This window comes from Dermacentor andersoni, chromosome 2, assembly GCF_023375885.2.
Source record: "Dermacentor andersoni chromosome 2, qqDerAnde1_hic_scaffold, whole genome shotgun sequence".
In the NCBI taxonomy this organism is placed as follows: domain Eukaryota; kingdom Metazoa; phylum Arthropoda; class Arachnida; order Ixodida; family Ixodidae; genus Dermacentor; species Dermacentor andersoni.
The window spans coordinates 173,140,088-173,164,891 of record NC_092815.1 but is presented as its reverse complement, the minus strand read 5'-3'; the positions used below and the strand labels follow the sequence as shown (position 1 = coordinate 173,164,891).

Here is a 24,804-nt window from a genome sequence, read left to right as displayed (position 1 = left end):
ACCATGTACCATATGGCAGGGATTCATATACTAAGACACAACAACACTTCTAAAACAGTAGGATCAATCTGTTAGATGTCACTGAATTTCTGTGGGATCAATGCATTGTAATATTCGTTCGGCAACATTTTAGGGTGATGATTTGTGCCGATGTACAGGATTGGATAACGACCAATACACGCCAGAAAGCACTGATGCATTCTTGAAGGTTTCGTCTTAGTCTGATGTGATATTAAATGTTATATTTTGGTGCTTTTCTGCGTATGGTAACATGAGAATATTTAATGACAAACCTCACTTTATTATAACTAATATATGGAAACGGCTGCCAACTTCCTTTACAACAAAGAAGAACATACTTTTTAGCACAGGTACACCGTACAGTGTTCAGCGTGCAATTAGGATTAAACACGAAGAAATTACCAAAATGCGCACCCTCGTGGTATAAGTGCAGAGCTCCTATACCGGCGTTTAAGAGCTACAGTTTTACTGCAAGCAAAGCTATTGCTATTTTTTGTGACATGAAATTCTCGGTCATCAGGTGAATGGGGCCGTTCCTCGCAGGGTTCTAATTTTCCTATTTTTCAATTAGATTGGTTCCAACGACTACGGCCTAGACTTCAGACGAAACTTAACGCTGGCTCCTGAGGACAGTGGACGATACTACACTGATCTCATCACGGAAGAGGCGATATCCCTCATTAAGAATCACCCCGTTGATGAGGTAAGTTTCAATCATTGATACCGACCAAATAAAAATATGTTTTATCGCCGGAAGAAAGGAGCTCACTTGCGTCCTTTTCTGAGTACAGTGTTATGTAAGAAGCCTTCGTCCTTCATACTTCATAACCTCAAATGACTTGTAGATGTTGGGAAGCGATTGAAATTTGTGCCTTAACTACTATCACACAATCGACAAAATATTTGGAGCGGATGACAGATACTCGGAAATAATGACTGCGTTGGGGCGATCTGTTGTATGCGAAAAGTTCTAAGTGGAGTTTAACTAGGCAAGGGCTAATCTAAATGTGAGTATACATTTATCTGTAAACACATTTAGAGAAGAAAACATACACTGTCAGTAATCAGCGACAACGCAACTCAGTGATTGGCATGTGCGACCATACAATAGATTGTTATTACACAACAGTAAACTTCTTGCTCATTTCTGTCCTCATTTTCTTATTGTTGGTGCTCCCTTTGAAAGGAGTGAATCAAGAATGGCAAAAATATTATTCAAAGAAGGTTTATGCAATAAACATGGATGTTTCCGTATCTGCAACGAAGCAAAATTAATATCATTGCAGTGCAACGTATAAAACTATATTAGGCCTGGAAGCTTTATGTTTAAGAAACGATAGGTATGTAGGGTCTTATGTATCGGTAGTTAAGCAGCGATAGTAGTATAGGCACAGTGCAATTGTGAAACACTCTAGAAAATGTCGGAGTCCCTCATTTGTTCATAGAACGATTTGGTGTTGCGTCCATATTATTCCTTGTATTGTGCCACTTGACCAGAATGCATGCTGTTTATTAGCTCACTTGCAAAAGCTATCCGCTGTCTTCTCGTCGCTGCCTTCTCGTCAGTCTAGTGTCTTTTCTGGAAGTTTATCAAAGAGTTTTCTTGTTTCCAAGGGGCGATATTCTCAATGGCGATTTTGACGCATGAATTGATAAAACGATTTGTTGTGATAGTGACAGTCGGCGACATTGAGGAATTTTTAAAAATTTGCGTGCCTTCGCTAGACCCCCTAGGTAAAGTAATTTGAACGAGTAACTTGACTCTAATGTGATAGAGGCATTCAAATAACGTTGCCGGTATGTGTGCTCGACCACATTGATGTTTCCATCATTTGCCTGCAGCTTTCACATAGACTGTTTTTTAACGGGAGAAGTGCCCAAGTCTGAACGAATGGTGTCTCCGCCGCCGTGTTTTATGCTCTTTAAGATTATTTAGCCATTGATAATAAACGAAATACCGTCCTTGCCGAGTGTATGCTCTTGTCTCTTTCCTTGTCATGAAAATGCCGCTCAGCAGGAAATAATTATTGTCTGGCGTGCGGTTCACACTGACTACTTTACGTAATAAATGGGACCATCGCACTAATTGGTAAGAATTAATTTCTGTGACCATCGGACCAATTGGTAGGAATTAATTTCTACACTCGTGTATTATGGCACTTGTTTGTTCCATTTCGTTATTTCACTGTATTGCGTCTTAAGCATTTATGACTTTCCCCTTGTAAGCGAGAGGCTCTAAGTTTTTCCCTAAGGGAGATACATTGAAGGGGCTCATAAGATAAAGCACGTAAGGCAGCTCCACGCACGTGCGGTGAGGCAGCCAAGCAGGCTACGTCTAAGAGGCAAATACGATGTGTCAAAGTAACGCATAGTGAATGCTAGCTCGACAATGATAAGGAACATTATCTGTGAGCCAAGCCAGGTATCTTCTTCGATGTAACATGCAGAGGGACCGTGAGTGAATGTGCCCACGATAACATAGAGTCAGCAGATTTGAGACGCCAAAAACATGGCGAGAACCAATTGTGTACACGCATTGTTAAAGAAAACATGGGTTTCTCTCTGCCATCAACATTATTTATTTATTTATTTATTTATTTATTTATTTATTTATTGTACCTTCAAAGCCCCTAGGTGTTACAGAAGGGAGTGGAAGGAAATGCAGAACATGTACAGACGACAGGTTATAATAATAAAAAATATTAAAATGCAGATTAGCAAAAGTATTTTTTAATAGTAGTTCTAAAAGCAGATGTATCGGTTATGTTAACAATTGAGGCAGGCAGATGATTCCATTCATTGATAGTTTTAGGAATAAATGAATAAATATATAGGTTCGTATGACAATGTGGAGCGCTCAATTATACCTTTCTTTCACTCACAAAAGGTAAAAGTATCGTAGTTGTTGTTCCATGAATTTCCAGCAAACATAACAGGCTAAAGCAATCAACAAAAACTATAGAAACGGTCTCTTTTCTTTTTTCTTTTCTTTCATAGCTACTTGTCCTTCTCCAAGTACAAGGTAGGAAACTGGAAATATCATCTTGTTAACTTCTCTGTATTTCTTTAGCATTTGTCTCGCACTATATAGAAGCAGGCCGTCTTGCGTAATGCACATGCTGTAACGCACACGCTGCTGTCCGTACAAAGTTATTGTCCGATAACCGTCGCTGCGCTGTGGTCCGGGGCTCGACTCCCGTCCGCCTTTGGATCGCATAAATTCTTAAACGCTCGTGTACATGGAGTCAGGTGCATATTAAAAAAAATGGCTCAAAAATATTGTTGAGTACCTAACTATGGCACACCTAATCATATCATGGTTGTGGCAGCAGATCCCCAATATTTTACCTTGGATACGAAAGCATGAAGCGGTTCATTGCACGAAAACCCGACTCTTTGGTAGCGGATCGGCGCCTAATTTCCCGTTAGCTCTTGCGCCACAACTAGAGCGTGCCTCGACAGAGGAAACGGAACACCTGTAGCAGCGATAGCGGGCTAGGGGCGGCGCGAGGGGGGAGGGCATCGCCGCGACGCCTTGTCACCAGCGCGCTTCGACGGAGCAGATAGCCGAAGCGACGCCGCGCGACGAGTACACTCGTCGTATGGGAGGCGATACCGTGACGCGCACGTGCTCGTGCCGCCGTCTCACTCCCGGAAGCCGGCGCGCGGTCCCTGTCTCTTTCAATCCCGCCGAGCTTAGCTGCTGCGCGCGCCTGCCGACCTCGGTGGCCGCTGCTGCTTTCTCGGTCTCTCGTTGCGCAGGATGTCGGTGGCATGCGGAGTTGGCACGGGAGTTGCATGCGGAGTTGCTTGCTGGCACGAGCAGCACGTGCCTCTATGGTACATTCCTGGCAGCGCAAAACTTGAATTATCGCTCAGCGGTGTTCAAATGGAGATGATTGCTGTCGCATTCACAACTCATAAGTGCGTAGAGAGAGATAGAGAGATAGCAAAGACAGGAAAGGCAGCGAGATCGAATAGACGAGCGTCCGGTTTGCTGCCCTACACTGGGGGAAGGGAAATGGGGAAAGAACGAGGAAAGTGGGATAGAAGGAGCACTATCTGCACGCAGAAAAGCGCCGTGAACTCAGTCAAATCCGAGCGAGTGCCTCGTTGATACATTACGCCACCGTCATTCTGCTGTCTGAAGCTAATCTTGGCGGTTCCCCATAGCTGGTGGATGTCCAACCGGGCTGAGTACTGGCTAGCTTCCCTGCCTTCCATTTATGATTTTCTCTCTCCCCCTCTCTTCAAAGAACGAGTTCTGGTGAGTACGGATCGAGTTTGTGTTCCCTGAGTTCTGTTTCTCCTCTCTCTCTCTCTCCTTTAATTCTGCTGGCCATGTAGTGCGACGCACCACCTGCGTAGCAAAATAATTCGCCGATGATTACGATACACCCTAATGAGAAGTTTGAGCGCGGCTCTATATGTGTTTTCATGTCGTGATATATTGGCTGGCGTAGACAATCCGTATCATGCGGCACGTTGCAAACGGAGTGTAGCGTCGCGCGACTGGCTTGCTAATCTGCAAACAGCGAGCGCCAGCGCATGGGTGACGCGTGGGCCCGATTCACAACAGCCGCTGCACACAGACCTCCTAGGCGATGCACGCTACGCTGGCGCCATCTCTTATCCATCGTCGCTCCACTACGCTTTTCGTCTCACGCTTTCGCGATGCCCTCCTAATCCGCTTTCCACTTCATGCTTTCGCAGCACTCTCCTCCTTCGTTTTCCTCCTTGCTTCTTGCATCTCCGCTGCGCTCTGCATTCGCTCTTTTATCCTTCGCTGCGCTCATTCGCTTGGTTACGCCGACGCTTGCCTCAGGAACGGGAGCCTAAGAGTTGTGCCCTGAAAAGAAATCCCTGCCATGCTTGCTGACGTCAGCGTGGCTCGAATCCAACATCGGACTGGCACTGCTGTGATTTGGCAAGAAAATTGTTTAAGCTCTGTTAAAAAGCGTATAAATTATATAGTTAATTACAATGCAAGAGCGCATAAAGCACACTACGACTGATGTATGTACGCTGATATCCGAATACACCCTCATTATATTTAAAAAAAGAAGGACTGATTTTATTTCTACCCGGCCGTGCAGCTGATGGAGTTCACTGATTGCCACTGCAGCCTATGTTCCTGTACGTTGCCCACCTGGCTCCACACTACGGCACCGTCCGAATGCCAGTAGAGGCTCCCACTGCCTATCTTGAAGGCTACGATTTCATTACACAAATGAACCGCACCATTTACGCAGGTGAGTGTGTAGATTTATGGTGCCGTGAAGAGCAATATTGCACCTTTCGTGTTCACACTTCACCATTTGATATCGGTGTTCCTATCTTCCGGCGTCTATTGGCTAAGTGCAGCAGCACATGGTTTGAAGCTCTTCAAGAAGGGGGCTACATTATTGGGTGATGGTATTGAGGGGCTTTATGGCCAGGAAAAGAAAAGCAATCGCGAGTCTTGTACCAAATACATTTCGGTTGATTTAAAACGGTCGTCACATCTTCCTTTTTTTGGTGTCTTGGTCGACAAGTAAGCTCACAAGTGTGAGTATGACAGGGTTGATTATTTGTTAAGTAATATAAATACTAACAAAATAAGTAAGGCTTGTAGCAACACACACTGCGCTGTGCTGTTTTTGTACCATAACACAGTAGATTCTATTCTGGTATAGTCGTTGTTTAGTATTCATTAGAAAGCCGTCCCTACGGAGTATATGTGAAGCAATATTACCCTTTCACGGGAACGCCGGTAAAGGTAGTTTTTTGTTTTGGAACTGAATGTGAAATTTTCGGATTCAGTCATTGTAGCAGCGGTCATTATGTAACGTGAGTGCAATCCCCTGAGAGCCAGTAACCATATCGGTGGACAGGGACCTTCATCCTTTCCATAGTAAAGCTGCATACGACAAGCTAATATACCGGGTGTTTCACCGAACACTTTCAAATTATTTTAAACCTTACCTGTAGCAGACAGCACAATTCTACTCCATGAAGTAAAACAATGAAGGGGGCTAGTTGGTGAACGTTCATGGTTATATTGCGCTTAGTTTTACACTGACGATATTAAGTGAAGGACAGGACGTGGACGAACGTAGCGCAAACTACCAACTGTTTAATACTGTTAAAGAACGCGCTTATATACAAGGAGATATGGCGCGGTGGGAGGGGGGGGAATATAAAAAGATATGACAAGGTGACGACATGTGATTATAGTTCCAGCCAGGCATACATCGTTCACTTCCACCCGTTCGCCCTGGCAAACTCGACCTCAGCTTCGATAAGCGCGATGGACGGAGTGCTTACGCACATCTCTTTTTCTTTAGCTATTGCAAGCGCCACCCATATTTCTCGCTCCGTTTTTGTTTTTGATGTGCCAATGACTGTGGTGCTTTCTAGTAGCGGAGAGCATTTGCATTGTTTGCAATGTGCAGCCAAGTTGCTAGGTGCTGTCAGAAGCTGGCACGTGTATTTGTGCTCCCGTAACCTATCATTTAGACAACGTCCAGTTTGCCCAATGTATACTTTCCCGTAATCCCCCCCCCCCCCCCCCCGCCCTCCGCGCCATATCTCCTTGTATATAAGCGCGTTCTTTAACAGTATTAAACAGTTGGTAGTTTGCGCTACGTCCGTCCACGTCCTGTCCTTCACTTAATATCGTCAGTGTAAAACTAAGCGCAATATAACCACGATCTACTCCATAAGCTCATCTTGCTGATGATTACTTGCAAAAAAATTTTAATGTATATTCCAATAATTAACACCTGTGCATCTCTGCGCAACGTTTGGGGAATGAATATCTTGAAACAGGAGCCATCGTGAAAATGCGTTCCAAGGGAATCCGTCTTGTGAACCCCACGGCTAGAGTTTCTAAATTACAAAATAAGGGCCATAAGGTAAATAACTACTCAATTAGTATATTCTTGTTAATTATTCCATTATACATTTAAATTTTTGTGCAAGTAGTGTCCGCTACTTCGAGCCGAACACCACATGAATTAGAATTGTGCCATCTGTCACAGCCAACCTTTAGGAATTTTTGAAATTGTTCGCTGAAACACCTGTATTCCCGTGCAACATAAATCTAGATGTAGGAGGCAACATATGTCAAGTGCTTAGTCGCACTTTCTCACCAATTATCAAGAAGATTAAGGCCTGGTGTGAGATATTGCTACATTGTGCGTGAGAGTAGAGACACCAACAGTCACGGATGCATTCGCGAATGAAGGAGTTCAGGAAGCATATGTGAATATCTTAGCAAATATCTATAAAGATTTCACAGCTTCCATAGGTCCCCGCAAGATATCTGGAATAATTCTGATCATGAAATGGATCAGATGTAATTTCTCCAATGCTGTGCACTGCATGTTTAGAAGAAGTATTCGAGATATTATACTGGGAATGAATAGGAGTGAGGATCAATGGCGAATATTGGAGCAGCCTTTTGTTTGCAGAACAGATTGCCCTGCTCAGCAAATCGGGTGATGGATTGCAGCAAGTGATTCATGACCTAATTAACCGACAAAGTGTAAGAGGTTGAAGATTAATATACAGAAGACAAAATAAATGTTCCATAGCCTAGCCTAAAAATAATTCATGATCGGTAGCCAGCCTCTAGAATCTGGGCAGAAGTACATTTGTCTACATCAATGACTCACAGGGGATTCTGATCATGAGAAAGAAATTTACAGAAGATTAAGAACTGGCTGAAGGGAATACGTTGGAACAACCAAATCATTACCGTGAGGTTACCCCCGTTCTTGAAAAGTGTACAGTCATTGCATTCTCCTGGTACTAAAATATGTGGCAAAGACTCGGAGGTTAACAAAGAAGCTTTAGAAGACGCTAAAGACAGCGCAACGAGTGATACCGGGAAAAATGTTAGGCGTACTGTTAAGAGTCAGAAAGGCAGTTCTGTAGGTCAGAGTATAATCGCAAATGGCCAATATTCTAGTTGAGATTAAGGGGGAAAAGTGGACCTGGGCGGGGGCAAATGTAATGCGTAAGCCCCGTCACCGGTGTACCATTAGTGTTACAGAACTGGTGCCACAGGAAGAGAAGAGCAGTTGAGGATGGAAGAAAATTAGATGGGGTGATGAATGGAGTAAATTCTCAGTCTCAAGTTTGAACCAGCTAGTGAAGATAGAGAGAGAATAAAGTTTTATTCTGAGCAAACTCAGTCTGCGCCCTTTCCCGTCTTCGGAGAGAAGAAGAGAAAATATTTCAGAGGTCACCTTCAGTGTTCGCGCAATTCGAAAAGAGTTCCCTACACAAAGAAACAGCACTACTATTCCTTTCGCCACCATAACCTGCAGTAGCATGTGACAAGACCATGTAGACAATTTGTAACTGTTTCTTAATTTTTTAAGGAAGAGCAGGTGCGGTTTAATATCCGTAAAAAAATGATAGATACAACCAAAGCAATTTTGAACTGTTACATGCAGGTATGGTCGCTGCCCTCGACACGTCTGTCGGGAAAATTTTCGATGCACTGAATGAGAGAGACATGCTGAACGACACGCTTCTGTCGTTCAGCTCAGACAACGGTGCTGCATCCACATTCTGGGGCACGGGCGCCTCGTCGTCGTATCCTCTGCGAGGCGAAAAGTCTACTCTCTGGGAAGGCGGCGTACGAGTACCGGGGTTTTTGTGGACTGCGAGGCCACTGTGGCGTGGACCCGGGTCTCAGTACGACCGCCTCTTTCACGCCACAGACTGGTTGCCGACTCTCTACGAGATGGCAGGTGAAAATACGAACCACAGTTTGGCGCTCTTATTGTGCTTGCGGAAACATGAATTCGGGAGCTTAGATGCGTGGTTTCGTGATGTCATTATATTATGCACCCCAATACCGAACAGTACCCTTGACCTGAGGAGTTAGGCTTTCGCAATCAACCAATCCAGTCTTCAACAAAAGTGTTATTAACGATAACGTTCAGCTTCTACAATAGTTTAATGTGTCTTGCAGTATGGAATGCTTTTGAAGAAAGAACAAAGCATCTATCCGATGAACTAAATCACTGGCTAGGCTGAAGTCATGTGAAATGAGTAAGCTGAGTAACGGTGCTAAAGCCACGATAAAGATTCTGGGCGTTACAGACGATATTATATTCTAGAAAACGATTCAAGTATTTAAAGCTTAAGCGGTCGGTGACTTTGCATGCTTGCAAATTTAACAATACAGGTCTGTAATTTAGCTAGCTTGTTTCTGGCATGATTTGTAATGTCAGGTCTTTTGCCCATTTGCATTATGAGGGTAGCGTGCAACTAGAGACTTGCTTCTGAACATTTATTTTAGATATTGGCTAGTCCGAAGAGGGTAGCGAAAAATAAATATACTTGACATTCTCTGCGCTAGAACCTCGTACAGGACGAACATAGAGGGTTAGGGGGGAGGGGGGGAGAGTGGGAGCCTATAAGGCAAAGATATTCCAATCTGCTCCTATTTAGTTTCTCCCAATGAAACTTCGCGATTGGTCAAAAGTTCTTCGCGCAATACTTACGTCTCCTGTTTGTCACGCCACCTCACAGGAAATTCAAGAACGCCCCATGTCATATGAGATGTACACACTGATTGTTACCGATTAGGTCTAATAAAAGAAAGAAAGCTTTCTTTCCTAAGTTACACCTATTCGTTCTTAGCGCTCAGCTATTGGTAAAACTTATTTCGGGCTGCGACAACATCGCCTCTCGGTCATGCGACGTCACAAAGCCGCAAATGCTCACCACATCAAATCAACGTGTGCCCATTGTATATTCAATAACATGCTGCACAAAGCAGATTTTTTTTTTTCATTTCGGGACAACAGCAGATTGCTCCGTATCGAAAAAATAGAGGAAATTGCCCGCCAATCGCTCTAGCACTGGTTACTCGGAGCTGCCGTTGGGAATCTATTTAATTCCATATAATAAAATTTTTTTTTTAAATATAGCACTGTCGAGCCCTTTCGGCACGTATACAACATGGCTCTGCTGACTCCTTTTCGTGGAGGACCCGTTCTTGTGGGGTTTTTTATCACCTCGTCGCACACCCCCGCAAAGCGAATCGTGCCGATCTGAGATGCCGGCACCACCGTCCTCACCCGATTGTCTATCCCGCCGAAACCTTCGCCCTTGCTGCACGATCCTCGCCTTTCGCCAGACAGATGAAAAAAATTATGATCCATTCCAATCTGTGAAGGTTCACGACCGGCGAAGCTGCTTAGCACACGACGCAGAGGTGACACAGAATTTTGAACAAAGGTACGAACTCAGATGCGTGGTCATAGTGATGAAAGGTACGCAGACACATTTACTGTCTTGATCGGTGGGTCATTATATTTGAGCCGTGATGGTGGTGACGATGACCCTGTGGTGTCTATAATACACACTGATCGGCTCGAGTACTACACTGGACACGTACTTAGCCATAGCAAAATGTATGCACGAAATTCCTCATGCACAATGAAATGCGCTGCTCAGAAGCCGCTGGTTTTATTGGTGTGCGTCGGCGTGGACGACTACCGCTCCCTCGGGGAACCGTAGTAAACTAGCCACGCACGCAATTTGAGCACTGCTGCCTCGAGTAGCCGGCAGAAAGGAGGCACGCGCGACGTACCCGCCACCCAAGAAAAGCAGAATAACTTTCTGTAGCGATGAAGGGAAAGCTACGAGGGCGTGGGTGCTGCACAAGCGTTAGCGCGCCAAGTGGCCCGGCAAAGTTTGACAGCGCTTTTCATTACTTGGAACGCAGGCTGAATCGACGCAGCTTCCATGTGCGCCGATTTCGCGGTTCCCCAGACGCGGAAGGCAAAAGCCGCAAAATAAGTAAACGCTTCCACTCAGTGGTGTGTTTTGTCTTATTTACCTGTTGCTAATAAATTGTTTCTTAATCTCATCCGTCCACCTAACTTTCCGCCGCCCCCTTCTACGCTTCCGTTCGCTTGGAATCCAGTCCGTAACCCTTAAAGGGACACTAAAGGTTAATATTAAGTGAACGTGGACTGTTGGAATACCATCCTAGAAACCTCGAAACGCTTGTTTCATGCGAAGAGGAGACTTATTTTAAAAGAAAATGCGTTCTGAAGCGTCCGCGTACCTCCAGCGCACTTCAAATCGCCCGCCCGCCCTCCTATCAAGGAGTGGTGGCGTCATGGTCTCATAGTGACGTTGCGCCGTCGGTGAGTAAAATGGCACCCACAGACGGCGCTACGGCTTTTCTGCGCAAAACGGAAACGCGCGGCCAGAAATAGAGCCAAGACAGAGCCGACATCAGCGGGAAAGCGGAACTATGGTGGCTAGCAGAAGGTAAAGCGCGCGACGATAAGCTGGTTCTTTATTTTATGACGCCAACTTTGACGCTCCTTGCAATGGACGACCCTGACAACGACACATTGACTCGCGATGCTGGGCTCGCCTTCAGCGATTTAATCACTAATGAACGTGACCTGCTGCTGAAGGATCGCGCTGTCGGCGTTGTTGCGTACTACTACGACAGCAACTGTATGTCATGGCTTACATATTCGCACATTTGTAGCTTTTCCTTCGTGAAAACCAAATGCCGCACTCTTCGACCTGCAGTTGTTGTAGCGCTTCGGAGAATGCAGGCAAGGCCGACGGAACAGCGCTAGGCGAAAGCATTGTTTTGAAAGGCACTCCACACGACTTCAGTAAGTCGGCGTTGAATTCGTAATCCTCTGGACGAAAGTGCAGCGAGCACACTATCCGATTTTTCGGCTCTTTGCCAACACGCTGTGCAGAGGTACGGCACTTAACCACTTCGAACGGAGAGGTTCACGCGTTGGCACACAGTGATAAGTAATGTTGTATTCGCCGCTGCAACTGCCCTTGGCCAAGTTCCGCAGACCATTCGCGCATCCCACGACATCACCATCACATTTACGCGGCATTCTCGCTGCTTGTTCCAAATGTAAGTTTCGCGAGCCAGCAGAACCAGAGCAACACGACGCGATAACGAAACAACTGAAACTCCAAAGCGCGCGCGGCGCAGAGTCGGGCGAAAACGAAACCTTTCGACCACCCATACTACGGAGCGGTTACGTCAAAATGTTATTTTTTCTTAGAATCGAAGAGAAGTAGAAAAGTAGCATTTTCTTCCGTCTTACAACCTAATGAAATGATCTTTTTAATACGAATAGTTTAGTACTAGTAACATAAATTATGATGAGGAGTGCTTTCATCATCGGGCTAGTACTGGAATGTCGCTGGGGGGGTCTCAAGTCGCGTCATGCATTTACCTCAATTTTCCGGTTACTAAAGCTCTGTTCGCGATTATATTGACGCCTTAGACGTTCTAGAGCATTGCTTTATCACTAACTTGACTTCATAGTAACCTTTAGTGTTCCATGTAATGACCAGCGGTTGTCTCCTCTTCTCATTACATGCCCTGCCCATCCCTATTTCTTTTTCTTGATTTCAGCTAAGATGTCATTACCTCGCGTTTTTTCTCTCATCCAATCTGCTCTCTTCTTATCCCCCCTTAACATTACAGACACCATTCTTCTTTCCATAGCTCGCTGCGTCGTCCAAAATTTAAGTAGACCCCTTTTCGTAAGCCTCCAGGTTTCTGCCTCGTAGGTGAGTACTGGTAAGACACAGCTTTTATGCACTTTTCTTTTGAGGGATAATGGCAATCTACTGTTCATAACTCATGATGTGAGAGTGCCTGTCAAACGCACCCCAGCCTACTCTTATTCTTCTCATTATTTCAGTCTCATGATGTGGATCCGCGGTCGCCTACCTGCCCTAAGTAGATGTATTCCCTAACCACTTCCAGTGCCTCGCTGCCTATCGATTAAGAAGTTTGCAGGGACAACATGGCCACAATTATCACATGACCGCGGTAGTTGGAGAAGTATGGGACATGCCTTTGCCCTGCAGTGGGCGTAGGCTGGCTGCTGCTGCGGCTGATGATAATGATGATGAATAAATTGTTTATGTTTTGTCTTCCTCAGCTAAACTAACGCGGTTTAAAACGTGCGACACTTCTGAGAAGCTCTTTCTGAGTGCGCACTTTGCCTCTGCAGCTTTCCCTTCATAGCCACAGAAAGTTGTTCGCGAGTATAGTCACGCACGGGTTCGGAACGACGACAAAGGGAGGGTGCTGAGTTTTTTCTCGCGAACATGAAAATTTTACGGCAGAATAGCCATAAACAGCTTCGCTATAAAAAAGATGTCAAGGTATTACTGCTTGGGATACTATGTACGTCTTCAGGATCATGATGCCGTCGTGGTCATTGTACTGTGACCATTCAAAGCTTTGCCATCCCACTCTCGTCATGTCGTCATTATTACGCTATCGTCCTCACACAGTCGTCGTCATGCCGTCGTCACGCTGCCGTTTTATCATTATCATTTCAGTTGACGTCGTGCCGTCGTCGTTAACCGCCTTCGTCGTTATACCACCTTCATCGTTCCGCGGACGTCAATCTTTCATCTTGTTTGTGTTATGATCATAACGTCGTTATTCAATTATGATTATGCCGCCCTTGTCATGCCGTCTTCGTGAGAGAGTCGCTATCCTGCCCCCATTGCAAGACCATCGTCGTAATGCCGTCGTGATCGTGCCATTATCGTCATTGCCGCTTCTTCATCCAACTCTCATCATGGTGTCGCGGTCGCGCCATTACCATCATATACGTAGTGATCCCATTTTCGTCATGCCGTTCTCATGCCATCGTCACCACTGCATTGTTTCCATACAGTCATTACCATGTATTCGCTGTGAAACCGCGGACGGGATGCTGACGCGGTCGTTTCATCGCCATCATTGTAACTTCGACACCCGACACTCGTCATGCCGTTGTCATGATGCCGTCGTCGTGACTGCATCGTCGATCCATTACGGCATTTCTTGTTCGTCATTCTACCATAATCATGCTGACATCAATCAATCGTGATTATGCCGCCGTTTCATTACGTTGTCATCACGTCGTCATCACACAGGCGTTATCATCCATCCGTTGTCATACCACCGTCGTCATACCGTTGTCGTCAAGCCGTCGTCGTCATACGATCGTCGTCATTTCATTGTTCTCATGTCGTCGTCGCATTCTCATCCTTACACCACCTCATAATATATTAATCCACATCTCACTGTCTTCATGCTGTCGTCGTTATATACGCCATTGTCTTGCCATCTATGTGATTTTTACTTGGTCATTTCATGGTCAGTCCGTCAGCCAAATATAGTTGTCGTCATGTCTCTAAGCTCATTGGTGGCCTTGAGAAGCGAGAGCCGTAGAAAAGCGGGGCGATATCGGAGGAGCATGTTGCCTATACCCGAAGCAAATAAAATTTCAGCATTACCACTACACGTGTTAAATAAGCGTGACTTCCGTAATATGATGTCTCGCTAAATTTATCGATTGCTATTCGCCATACATTCGACAGTCATCGTAAAGTGGGTTCTGCAGTCACTTATTAAACACTGGTTTTTATATTTGTCCGACAAGTAAATTATTCGCTTATTAACCATGCAAACGAATGAAAGAGTTCTTTGTTTATACTTCGATATTTACTTTCTAGCACAAACGAGAAACTCACGACGTCTTGTGCTGATCACACTTATTTAACAGTCATCCTGAGACTAAGAGGAGATCCTTAGAACAGTTTCCTAATTCTGGTGCAAAGTTTGTTGTGTTCACGTTTCGTATTTTGTCATAAAACTTATCATGTTTCTGTATGTTGAACCACTGTTAGCACGCGGAAACGATAATTCTAGTGTTATTCTCAGTGTCGCTACTTACCATGCATCGCACGCTTTGCAACATGTCAACAAAAAATTTAGTGGCTGCGCGTTCTCCCTTATTCTGCTTGTGTATTTCTTCTTGTGATACATCTCAAGGGAAATATCAACGCTTCCCCTGTTACAGAAATTAAAGAACGCCAATTTTAATAGAAGCCCGCTATACATCCTTATGCTTGTACAGGAAACCTTTGTCATCGCAAAGTTAGTCTTGGCCAAGTGAAATTACTGTGATTTTTCTAACCCGCTGGGTAGTATACCTATATAAATTTGGGTATATAGATTGTCATTTTAACATACCGAAATACACCTAGCTGATTGAAACTACAATGACAACAATTACAATGATTCACGCAGGTGGAAACGTGTCCAGTCTTGCTGGAATTGATGGTATCAGCCACCTGCGATCCTTACTTGACCCTTTCGCTGAAACACCAAGACGCGAGATACTCTTGAACGTTGACCCCAAAGAGGGAAACGAGGCCATAATCCAAGATTCATATAAGCTTGTCTTCGGAGCGTTTCCTGATGGTACGTCGCAGTGGCTGGAGATTCCCGGCAAGAGGCTACCGGCAACAAAGGAAGCCGAGCTGGCACGTCAGAGCTGCATTAGTTGCACTACTTATCGGGTAAAATGCAACATTCATTTTGAGTGAGAACTCAGTCTGTGTGCAGTGTGAGTGTTTGTCTTGCAGTTATTGTGGCTGTTGTAAGTTTAAAATTTTGGCGTAGCGAAACAACGATATATTTCTGCTACTTGTAGCGTAAACCAACGTAAGAAGAGAGGCGGGGGGGGGAGGGGCGTTCAGGAGGGCAAAATGCAACTGTAAGAACAAAGGCGTGCGCGGTGGAGGTTACAGATGAATGAGGGGGAGGTGGGCGCAGCAAAAGAGCTAGGATTTTGTAGTTCTTGCCTTTTTTTATTTACCATGTTTGGCTTTATATTAAAAAACTGGGCAGGGGTGCTTACAAAATAGTCCCTTCACTGCCCACAAATTATACCAAACACGTCGTGCGAACTTTAACAGAGGCACGCGTCTCTCTCCATTGCCAGTAATTATTTGCACAATTGCCCCACGGTAATCTACATTTGATAAAGCGTTGGCCCAAATTCAAATGCGGGCCGAAGAACTCGAAGGTGGTTTTAAGCTTGGAATTATGGTGATGTCAGTGGACGCGGAACAAAAATAGACTTTTCTTGAACTATTGATCGGTTTAACTAACATGGATCAGTAATGAACATAAGCACAGTTTGGCGCTGGCTTCTCCACAACGAAAAATTCGTAAATGAAAGAAACATGATAAATGTTAAGAGGAACGTTTCAGGTACTTAGCAGCTCACAGCCAAAAGCCGGGCAGTCAGCCACAATAAAATGCGTATGTATTGAATAAGTGAAGAGCAAAACAATAACGTATTTCACTTTCCTCTTAGCATGTCGCATATAAACGGCAGCAAAACTTCTTCTAGTGTCCTTAGTCATTTTAGATACACGTTAACGGCAGTTATATTAAACCATTCTTACTTTTGTTCTCCTTACTGCATGTGCTTCGATTTAAGAAAATTACTGTTCTTTGTCCAACGTGTTTCCACTCAGGCGTAATTTAGGCACGCTAACTATTTATTCTTCACTACAGCTGCTTGCCATGCGTGGTACGAGCCCGAGCTGTGGCGAAGGAGGCAGCGTCTACTCAACGCCTGTGAAATGCGGAAAGCGAAACTCAAGCAAAGCTCTATGCGACTCGACGCTGGCACCCTGCCTCTACGACATTAACGCTGACCCGTGCGAGTACAACGACATCGCCAACGAAAACCCAGAGGTGACTATAACTCACTTGTGTTTAAATGGTGTGCAGTGCAAGCAAGAGATCTGAATATGCACCAACATGACTGTGCGATGAAAGCCTATGATGAAACACTTTGCACAGCAAACTAGTTCAAGGTCATTGTAGAGGTTTGCCCGAATGGTTGTCAGTGCTGTTGATACCACTAGCATTTTTAATAGCGCGACATGCATGAGAACAAAGCCCAAGTTCTTTTAGACATAAAGGTCATGCAACTATAAAAATAATAAGGACAGGATACCAAATACCAAACAGAGAATAAAGCGAGTAAACTGGATTCTGACCGCACTAGCCCTATCGTAAGCATTTGGTATGCATAGAAATAAGGTAGCCACAGTAACTTAGCTTTCAGTTTATTCGGTAACATTGGTCATAACTACGGTATTGTGAAACAAAAACGTGCCTAAGGAAATGTGCTTCAAAAATAACGTACTTTGACACTGTTTTGCATCGTGGGCCGGTAGAATATCCTAATCTCTAAGACCAGAGAGAGAGAGAAAGACAAAACAAAGACAGGGAGGTTAACCAGAGATTATCTCCGGTTGCCTGTCCTCTAGCGGCGGAGGGGCAAAGGGATTCTATAGGTGAGAAAGACAAAAATAATTAAAAAACATACACAAACATACACACACTTCCAAAGAACAGAAGTGTTTCTGAGGGCACTGTCGCGCAGTCTGCGGAGGCGTTCCTAGTGTTACGCGGTGTCACTGTCCAATCCTACGTCACGCAGTGTACAGTCACAATTTGTCGAGAAGTCCCGCGTCTTTTAAGTAACCCAGCAGCGCCTTCATAGCGGATCGCGCTGATGTTCGCGTAGGCCAATTTCCTGGGATGTTTTTTTCCATTATTGGGCGCTTGTCCAGTGTCTCTAGGGTGGCTGAGAGGGCTGTTGTTGGCGGGCTGACACGAGGACACTCACAAAGAAGGCGCGCTATCGTTTCCTTGCACCCGCAGAAGTAATGAAGTTGGCTGTTGGTCATTCCCATAAGAAAGGAGCACGCATTTGAAACTGCTGCTCCAAGCCATAGACGGACTAGAAGGATGCAGTTACGTCGTGGAAGATCGGGCGGAATACGGAGCTGTAATTAGGGTCCGAAGCATGAAGGCATGCACTTGTGAATTCGGATGAATTCCATCGAGCTAATATTGGGTCACGCGCAAGTGCGGAATGTTTTTTCTCGGCGTCGGCTCTCGAAAGAGAAATGGCAACGCAGTTGACCCCGTCATGGGCAGATTGGGCAGTTGCGTCCGCTCGATCATTGCCATGTAGGCCACAGTGGCTGGGCAACCAGTGATATATTGTGTCCTTCGACAACTACGTAAAGATGGACTTCTCTGATCTCTGCGACAAACTGCTCATGTGATCCATGGCGCACGGCTGAGGGTACACTCTATAGAGCTGCTTTGGACTGACAGAAGGTTGACTATGCATGCGGTGGTTCCTCCTGAATTAAATTAAGAGCCGCACGCAGGGCTACCAGTTTAGCAGCTGTTCTTAATGATACATGTGAAGTTTTTGGCTGTATTTTCACGGATCATGCTGCTATAATCACAGCGGCAGGTGAACTTGTAGGTGTGACTGAGCCATCCATCTAAACATGTACGCGGCCACTGTGCACCCCATGTAAAAGTCCTAATGTGGCCTGCTTCAGGGCAGAGGACAGCATGTTAGCTTTCTTCGGGATTCCTGGGATGGTGAGGCGTATTTCAGGTTTGTGCATGCACCATAAAGGTGAGGAAGGTCTTGCTGCAGCCATGTGGTTCGATGGAAAGGAAGTATGATTGGCAGCCAGTATAAGAATGGAAGTTGTGTGTGGCCTTTCTGCAGGTAAAAAAACAAGATGGTGAGAAGGTAGTCGGGCAACGTGCCGAATATTCACCCTGAGTGTGTATTGTTGCCGCTTAGACGCACACTTTCGAAGACCGAGACACGTCCTTAGGGCTTGAGGTTATAGTCCCTGGAGTACAGGCAGGTTTGTTTTGCCGGTGTTACCAAGCACAGGAAGGCTGTACCTTTCGAAATCGAGGAAGAAGGCGTTATAAAGCTGCAGCATCGACTGCACCGATGTGCCCCATGACTTTCCGCAGAGAAATTTGAGATCTATTATTATCACTAACCTCCTGTTTAGGTGTGAAACCTGCGGGTTCCAAGATAGGTCACGGTCAATAATTACCCCTAAAACGCGATGTTTCCGTGCGCGTGCAATTGCTTGCCCTTTGACGCTTACAGACTAAGGCTTCATTGCCTTCCGAGTGAATGAAACAAGGCAGAATTTCTCTGAAGACAGCTCCAAGTTCTGTTTTCGCAAGTACAGTGATGTTAACGCAGCTGCCTTTTGTAGCCTTGCTCGTACCTGCAGTCGTGTTAAAGCTGACACCCCGATGCAGATGTCGTCAGCATAGATTGATACTTGAATTGTGCTGGACAAACATTGTGCTAGACTAGGCCACCGAGGGCTAAGTTGAATAGCGTCGGGCTCAACACCACGCCGTGCGGTTCTCCACGGAATGTTTGGTGTTGAGTCGTGGCGCAATCCTGCGTCTTCACGAAGAATGCCTGTCGGTCAAATCACTTCATAGCCAGTGAAAAGTGCGGCCACCGATCCCGGCTTTAATCACAGCCTCTATAATGGTATAATGTCCTACATTATCATAGGCGCCCTTTATGTCAAGGAATAATGCCGCAGTGAGTCGTTTCAGACGTTTTCGATGTCGAACATACGTGACCAAATGGAGGGCATTATCTATGGATGAGCGCGAACGCCGGAAGCCAGACATAGAATTAGGTACACGTTGTGATTTTCCAGGTAAAATTCCAGGGCACGTCAATATCATTCTTTCCATTATTTTCCCGAAGCAACTGGCCAGAGTGATGGGGCGCGACGATGACAAATGTAACGTTGATTTACCAGGTTGGAGAAGTGGAACCAAGCGGCTGTATTTACATTCACGTTGAACCAAACCGTTGTGCCAAGACTCGTTGTAATGGTTTAGCAGCATGAATCGTGCTTTCTGCCCAACATTGCCGAGCGCCGCATAGGTAACGCCGTCCAGCCCAGGTGACGAAGAGCGCCTGCAAGTTGCCAGTGCTGCTTCAAGCTCCTCCACCGAAAATATTACATCCACGCGGAAATCCCGAGACACGAAAGTGACAGATGGTGTAAGTGCGCGCTGACGCTGTAACCTGGCAAGTCTTGAGTAAAATTCTTCAGCAATGTCAATTTCGCTGCGACCTTGGTGCAAAGCGAGATATTTGAAAGGAACACGCTGCTACGGTGATACGCAAAGTCTACGCACTGTTCTCCATATCTGAGATAAGCGCTGATGTGGATCCAACGACTCACAGAATCGTTTCCGTCTTTGAGATTGTAGTGCATCAATGCGGCGTTGAATCTTCTTTTGCATCCACCTTGCCTCTCTGAAATCGTGAATGGATTTGATTCTCCTGTAACATCTCTCAGCCAACCGGCGAATGACTCGTAGTCGCTGCAATTCCGCTTCAAATTCTTCATATTTCGGGAAAGGCTGAAAACTGCGGGTAGCATCTAGCACGGCTTTTTCAATTTCGTGCTCCAGACTTGAATGATTCCGTTACTGATATACTTTCTGCACGTGTTTTCGTAACGCCTACCAGTCAATTCCCCGAAGAGTCATGATGGAGTATTTAGATAGTCCCTTAATCTTCAAGTATGGGGGAATATGGTCGCTTCCAGGTGATTCGATGTCTGAGAACCATTGCACGTTTCTTTCAAAGCGCCAAGAAACCAGCGTCAAGTCTAGGCAGCTGCTGTATGTAAGCCCTCTTAAATATGTCGGACTGCGATCATTGAGGCAGTAAAGGCCGTGCTGTGTAAGGTAAAGGATGCTGATCTGCTTCCCCTGGAGCCCATCTTCAAACTCTCCCAAAGCGTATGGTGAGCATTAAAATCTGCGGTGAGAATCGTAGGGCCGGGTGTCGCTGATAGTACGTCGTGCAGTCGTTTAGACTTGAAGCAACTTGAAGTAGCGATGTAGACAGCGACGAGAGTGAGCGTAAGCGTCTTTGTTTTTACAATTAAACACACGTACTGGTTGTCCTTGCGAGAGGAGACTGGGTGCAACACGTATCTCAAATCACATCTAATATATACAATGACCTTGCTCACATCACCACAGGTAGAGGACATGAATGCCTCATAGCGAGAAATGCGTATGGTAGCCTGCATGTTCGGTTCGCCAATTACGAGGATTGCAAAACGGTTTTCGTAGGCAAAGTGTCTGAAATCTGAAATTCTCGATTTGAGGCCGCGCACATTCCACTACAACAGAGATGCTTTCTTGACTTTCTTGTGGAAGGGCAGCGAGGGGCGGGCCATGGTGCAATGCGATGCTTTCAAGCACTGGAGTCAGCGCGTCCAGTGCTTGGAGTGCGCTGCGAGCAGCCAGATTATCTACGCTTGTAAGTAGCAGACGCATGATATTCTTCAGTGACATCAGCATAGCAATCACTTGTGAATCGTTGTCTTGCATGTGGTGAACTGCAACAACATTGGACTTTGGGCGGCGAGTCTTGTGCTGTGGTTCTGGTGCGTGGCATGTCTTCGGCAGTGCTGGCCGCACCTCACTCGAAGCACAAATAGCGTGGCCCGTTTTTTCGCTGGCATTCGTGCTTTTAATGGAGACAGATGGAACAGGAGGCGGCGTTGCTAGACAAGGGATCTCCTTTGAACTGGAAGAGGATTTTGTAGACTTTTCTTTCCGGGAGCGATGTCGCCTTATAACATCAGAAGATTCTCTGTATAATTATCCATCTATTGCCGTTATTCTCAAGATTCTCTGCTCTTTGTTCAGGCGTGGACATTCTTTAGAGGATGCAGAGTGCGAGCCTTGACAATTTGGGCACTTGAGTTCCAGTGCACGGCAATATCAGTGTCGTCTCGGAACATCGTGGGCATATCTTTCAATTTCGGCAGAGAGCACTCACGTGTCAAATTCTTTGACACCTTCAGCAATGAAGTGGTTTGAGTACGAAACGCCGTACCACATGTTGAAATTGGCCGACCTTTGCATGTGATGGTAGCCAGTCACCTTTAAAGACGAGTCTTACACAAGTCGAATTGCCATGGCACCGAACTTGCAGTAAGGCAGCACCATCTGTCGCAGGTTTGATTAAAATTGTCAGGTTCCTGTCGGTAATCGATCCGTAAACAACACCAGCTGTGGTTGCGTTGTCCTGCAGAATGAGGTAGTGGACATTGATGTTGCTGAGGAGCTTTACTGACATCAAACCATTGATTGTGCTTTAGTTGTGGACATCAATAGCCACGACATTCTTTCGATTATTAATTCTGATATTCTTGATTTCTCGTGGGACAAGAGCCTCCAGAGAAACGGAAATTGCTTTTCGAGTGGGGCGGTTGAGGTTGTCGGCAGGTGTGTCGGGCACAAAAAGAATTTCGTGCGCCGATGGTCTTCGCTGTGGCATGACGGTTGGCTTACTTGACGAAAGCCGCCGGCTGATGTTCCTTCTCATTGCCTTCCGGCGTGCCACTCTCTCGAATCCTTCTTCATCTGAGGCGTCATCGCTTGAGCAGGACTACAACACAGTGTCCTCGCTGTCAGCTTGACTTGGAGGGTAGTTTCTCTTCATGGGGCCGGTTCCTGCCGAAGTTGTCACATCGCGTCGATGTTCTGCTAACTCCACTGCTATCGCCGTGACAATGGGAGCGGTGTCTCCCAGTAAAACACAGGAAAAAACGAAAATACTGCAGCGCGAAGCAACAGTGGTCTCTACAAGAATCACTTCCTCGTCGTCTCACCTCTAAGACCTGAATTTCCATTATAGCAACGATTGTGCTCATCAGCATTCTGATTGCGAACATGTTGCAGTGCCCTATAGCTACGCCGTATCTGCAATGTTACATTGCGCCATAGCTTAACAATAGGAAACGTTTATTTATGGTGAGAGCTGCTATCATTATGTTTTATCATTTTGTCACAGCTTTACAAATGTGTGTGCTACCTCCGCTATCAGCGCTCAAATAAATGGGAGGAACGTTTTCCATACTGTCAAAGAGAACGGTGAAATTTTTTTCTATAAACGCGTAATGCATATATTTTAATGCGAACAGCATTCTTTGCCTACATCAGTTGTTTTTAGCGTATCCATCTATCCATCCATCCATCCATCAATCCCCCCCCCATCCCCATCCACTCACCCACCCACCTAGCCTCTTACGACAACCTAGTGACCCGAGTTTTCTACATGCTTGGGTAACACGGTATGTGCTCCTAGTCGTGAAGCGTCGTGCTCGTTCCATTGTCATCATTCCAGCTCAGCGAAATCCTATTCTCGTCATGCCTTCGTCGTCACGCCTCCTATCCCGACCCAGTGACCTGTTCTTCATGACGCCATACTTGAAGCATTGGAATCGGTGGGCCTAGGCGGTCCATTATATCGTTGGACTCGCCGTTATTTACAAAGGCGGTCTCTATTTCTTAACACTGAAGCTGGCCCAACCTCGCAATATTATACGCACCGTGGAGTTGCACAAGGTGGTGTCTTGAGTCCCACGCTTTTCAACCTTGTACTCATTGGTCTCGTGGAACGACTTCCGAACACAGTTAAAATTTCAATGTATGCCGATGACATCTGCGTGTGGGCATCTGGTGTGACACAGCCGCAAATACGCGCCAGGCTTCAAAAAGCTGCCACGTCAACATCGGCGTACTTAAATGAACAAGGCCTCAAGATCTCGCCAGAAAAATGCGCATTGGTCGTGTTTAGCCGGAAGCCAATGAGATCATACGATGTCTCTATCGACGGTCAAAACATACCTTATGTCAGGACGCACCGATTCTTAGGAGTAATCATTGACCGCGACCTCTGCTGGAGTCCTCATGTGGCCTACCTAAAGAAGCGCCTGATGGATATCTCTAATGTGTTTAAGTTTCTTGGAGGAAATGTCTGGGGTACTTCAGTACATGCAATGATGCAACTGTACAGGACGCTCTTTCTTGGGTATTTGCGATACAGCTTGCCTGTGCTGACCAACACCTGCAGAAGTAATATCCGTACACTCGAAAGCGTCCAGGCCCAGGCACTTAGAGTGTGTCTTGGATTGCCGCGGTGTTCGTCAACGGCTGAAACCATTGCGATTGCACACGATTTCCCAGCCAAGACCCATATAGTCATGGAAGCGCTCAGAGCACACGTAAGACACCTTGCTCGAGCCCCTGCCCATCATCTAGCCTCACTGGCAGAGGATCGACCACGTGCTTCCTTTTGTGAAACAGTCCTGCCCTATCGTGCATACCTTCCATCAGGTTATAGAGCTCCAGCGAAAGTTTCGTTTCCACCATGGTGCTCAAGCAAAGGTTCGACTTATAGTACCAGGAATACGAGCAAAAGCCCAACTCTAGTCTCCAGCACTCAAGCAGCTTTCACTGCTGTTGTACGAGACGTACAACAAGCATCATCATCTGTATACTGACGCTTCAACCACGGTGAATGGGTCTGCAGGATCGGTGATCTTTCCTGCAAAACCTTCCACCATAAAGATTCGGCTCTCTCACCAGACTACATCGACTGCCGCGGAGCTTGCTGCTATTCGTTGTGCACTTCGTGTAATTTCTGAAGAACTACCCAAGAAATGGAGCCTGTTCACTGACTCCAAGGCTGCTCTTCATTGTTTGGTTTCTGCCTTACGTCGAGGACCCCACGAACAACTAGTTCTAGCAATCAGACTGCTGCTTCACCACCTCGTCGAGGAAGGACACGACATCACGTTGCAGTGGATTCCAAGGCACTGCGGCAGAATGGGCAATGAACTTGCCGACGCATCTGCACGATCTGCACATGAGGAGGGCTTGCAAGACTCCATTCCATTCTCAAGAACAGACGCTGCAACGAAAATTCGTGTGCTTGCAAATGAAGCCATCAAAACTTTATGGAACACACCAAGCTTAAAGCATACACGTCTACACCGACTGGACCCATCCCTTCGACTTCGACCTCCATCTGGACTCTCTCGTCTAGAAACAGCAGTACTTTGCCGACTGTGGCTTGGTGTCGCCTACACAAGATCCTTCGCCTTCCGAGTCGGTATGGACGACAGCGCGGCTTGCAGACACTCCGGCGGCGAGGAGACCATCGAACACGTGCTCTGCCACTGTCCTCAATACAGCGCGCACCGGCTGTCACTAGTGACCGCGTT

At 46.0% G+C, this 24,804-nt stretch overlaps 1 protein-coding gene across 2 annotated transcripts in view; it reads left to right on the top strand.

The window, feature by feature from the left end:
• The window catches only part of LOC126540434 (arylsulfatase B-like), an 80,034-nt gene that overhangs the window by 45,231 nt on the left and 9,999 nt on the right, over positions 1-24,804 (top strand). The window contains exons 6-10 of one of the 2 annotated variants that reach the window (XM_050187250.3): positions 593-724; positions 5,147-5,273; positions 8,466-8,765; positions 15,125-15,396; positions 16,403-16,585. In XM_050187250.3, the coding sequence (XP_050043207.1) occupies positions 593-724; positions 5,147-5,273; positions 8,466-8,765; positions 15,125-15,396; positions 16,403-16,585 (1,014 nt within the window). The remainder of the gene's footprint in view (positions 1-592; positions 725-5,146; positions 5,274-8,465; positions 8,766-15,124; positions 15,397-16,402; positions 16,586-24,804) is intronic. The other variant, XM_055076026.2, reaches the window with a different exon arrangement.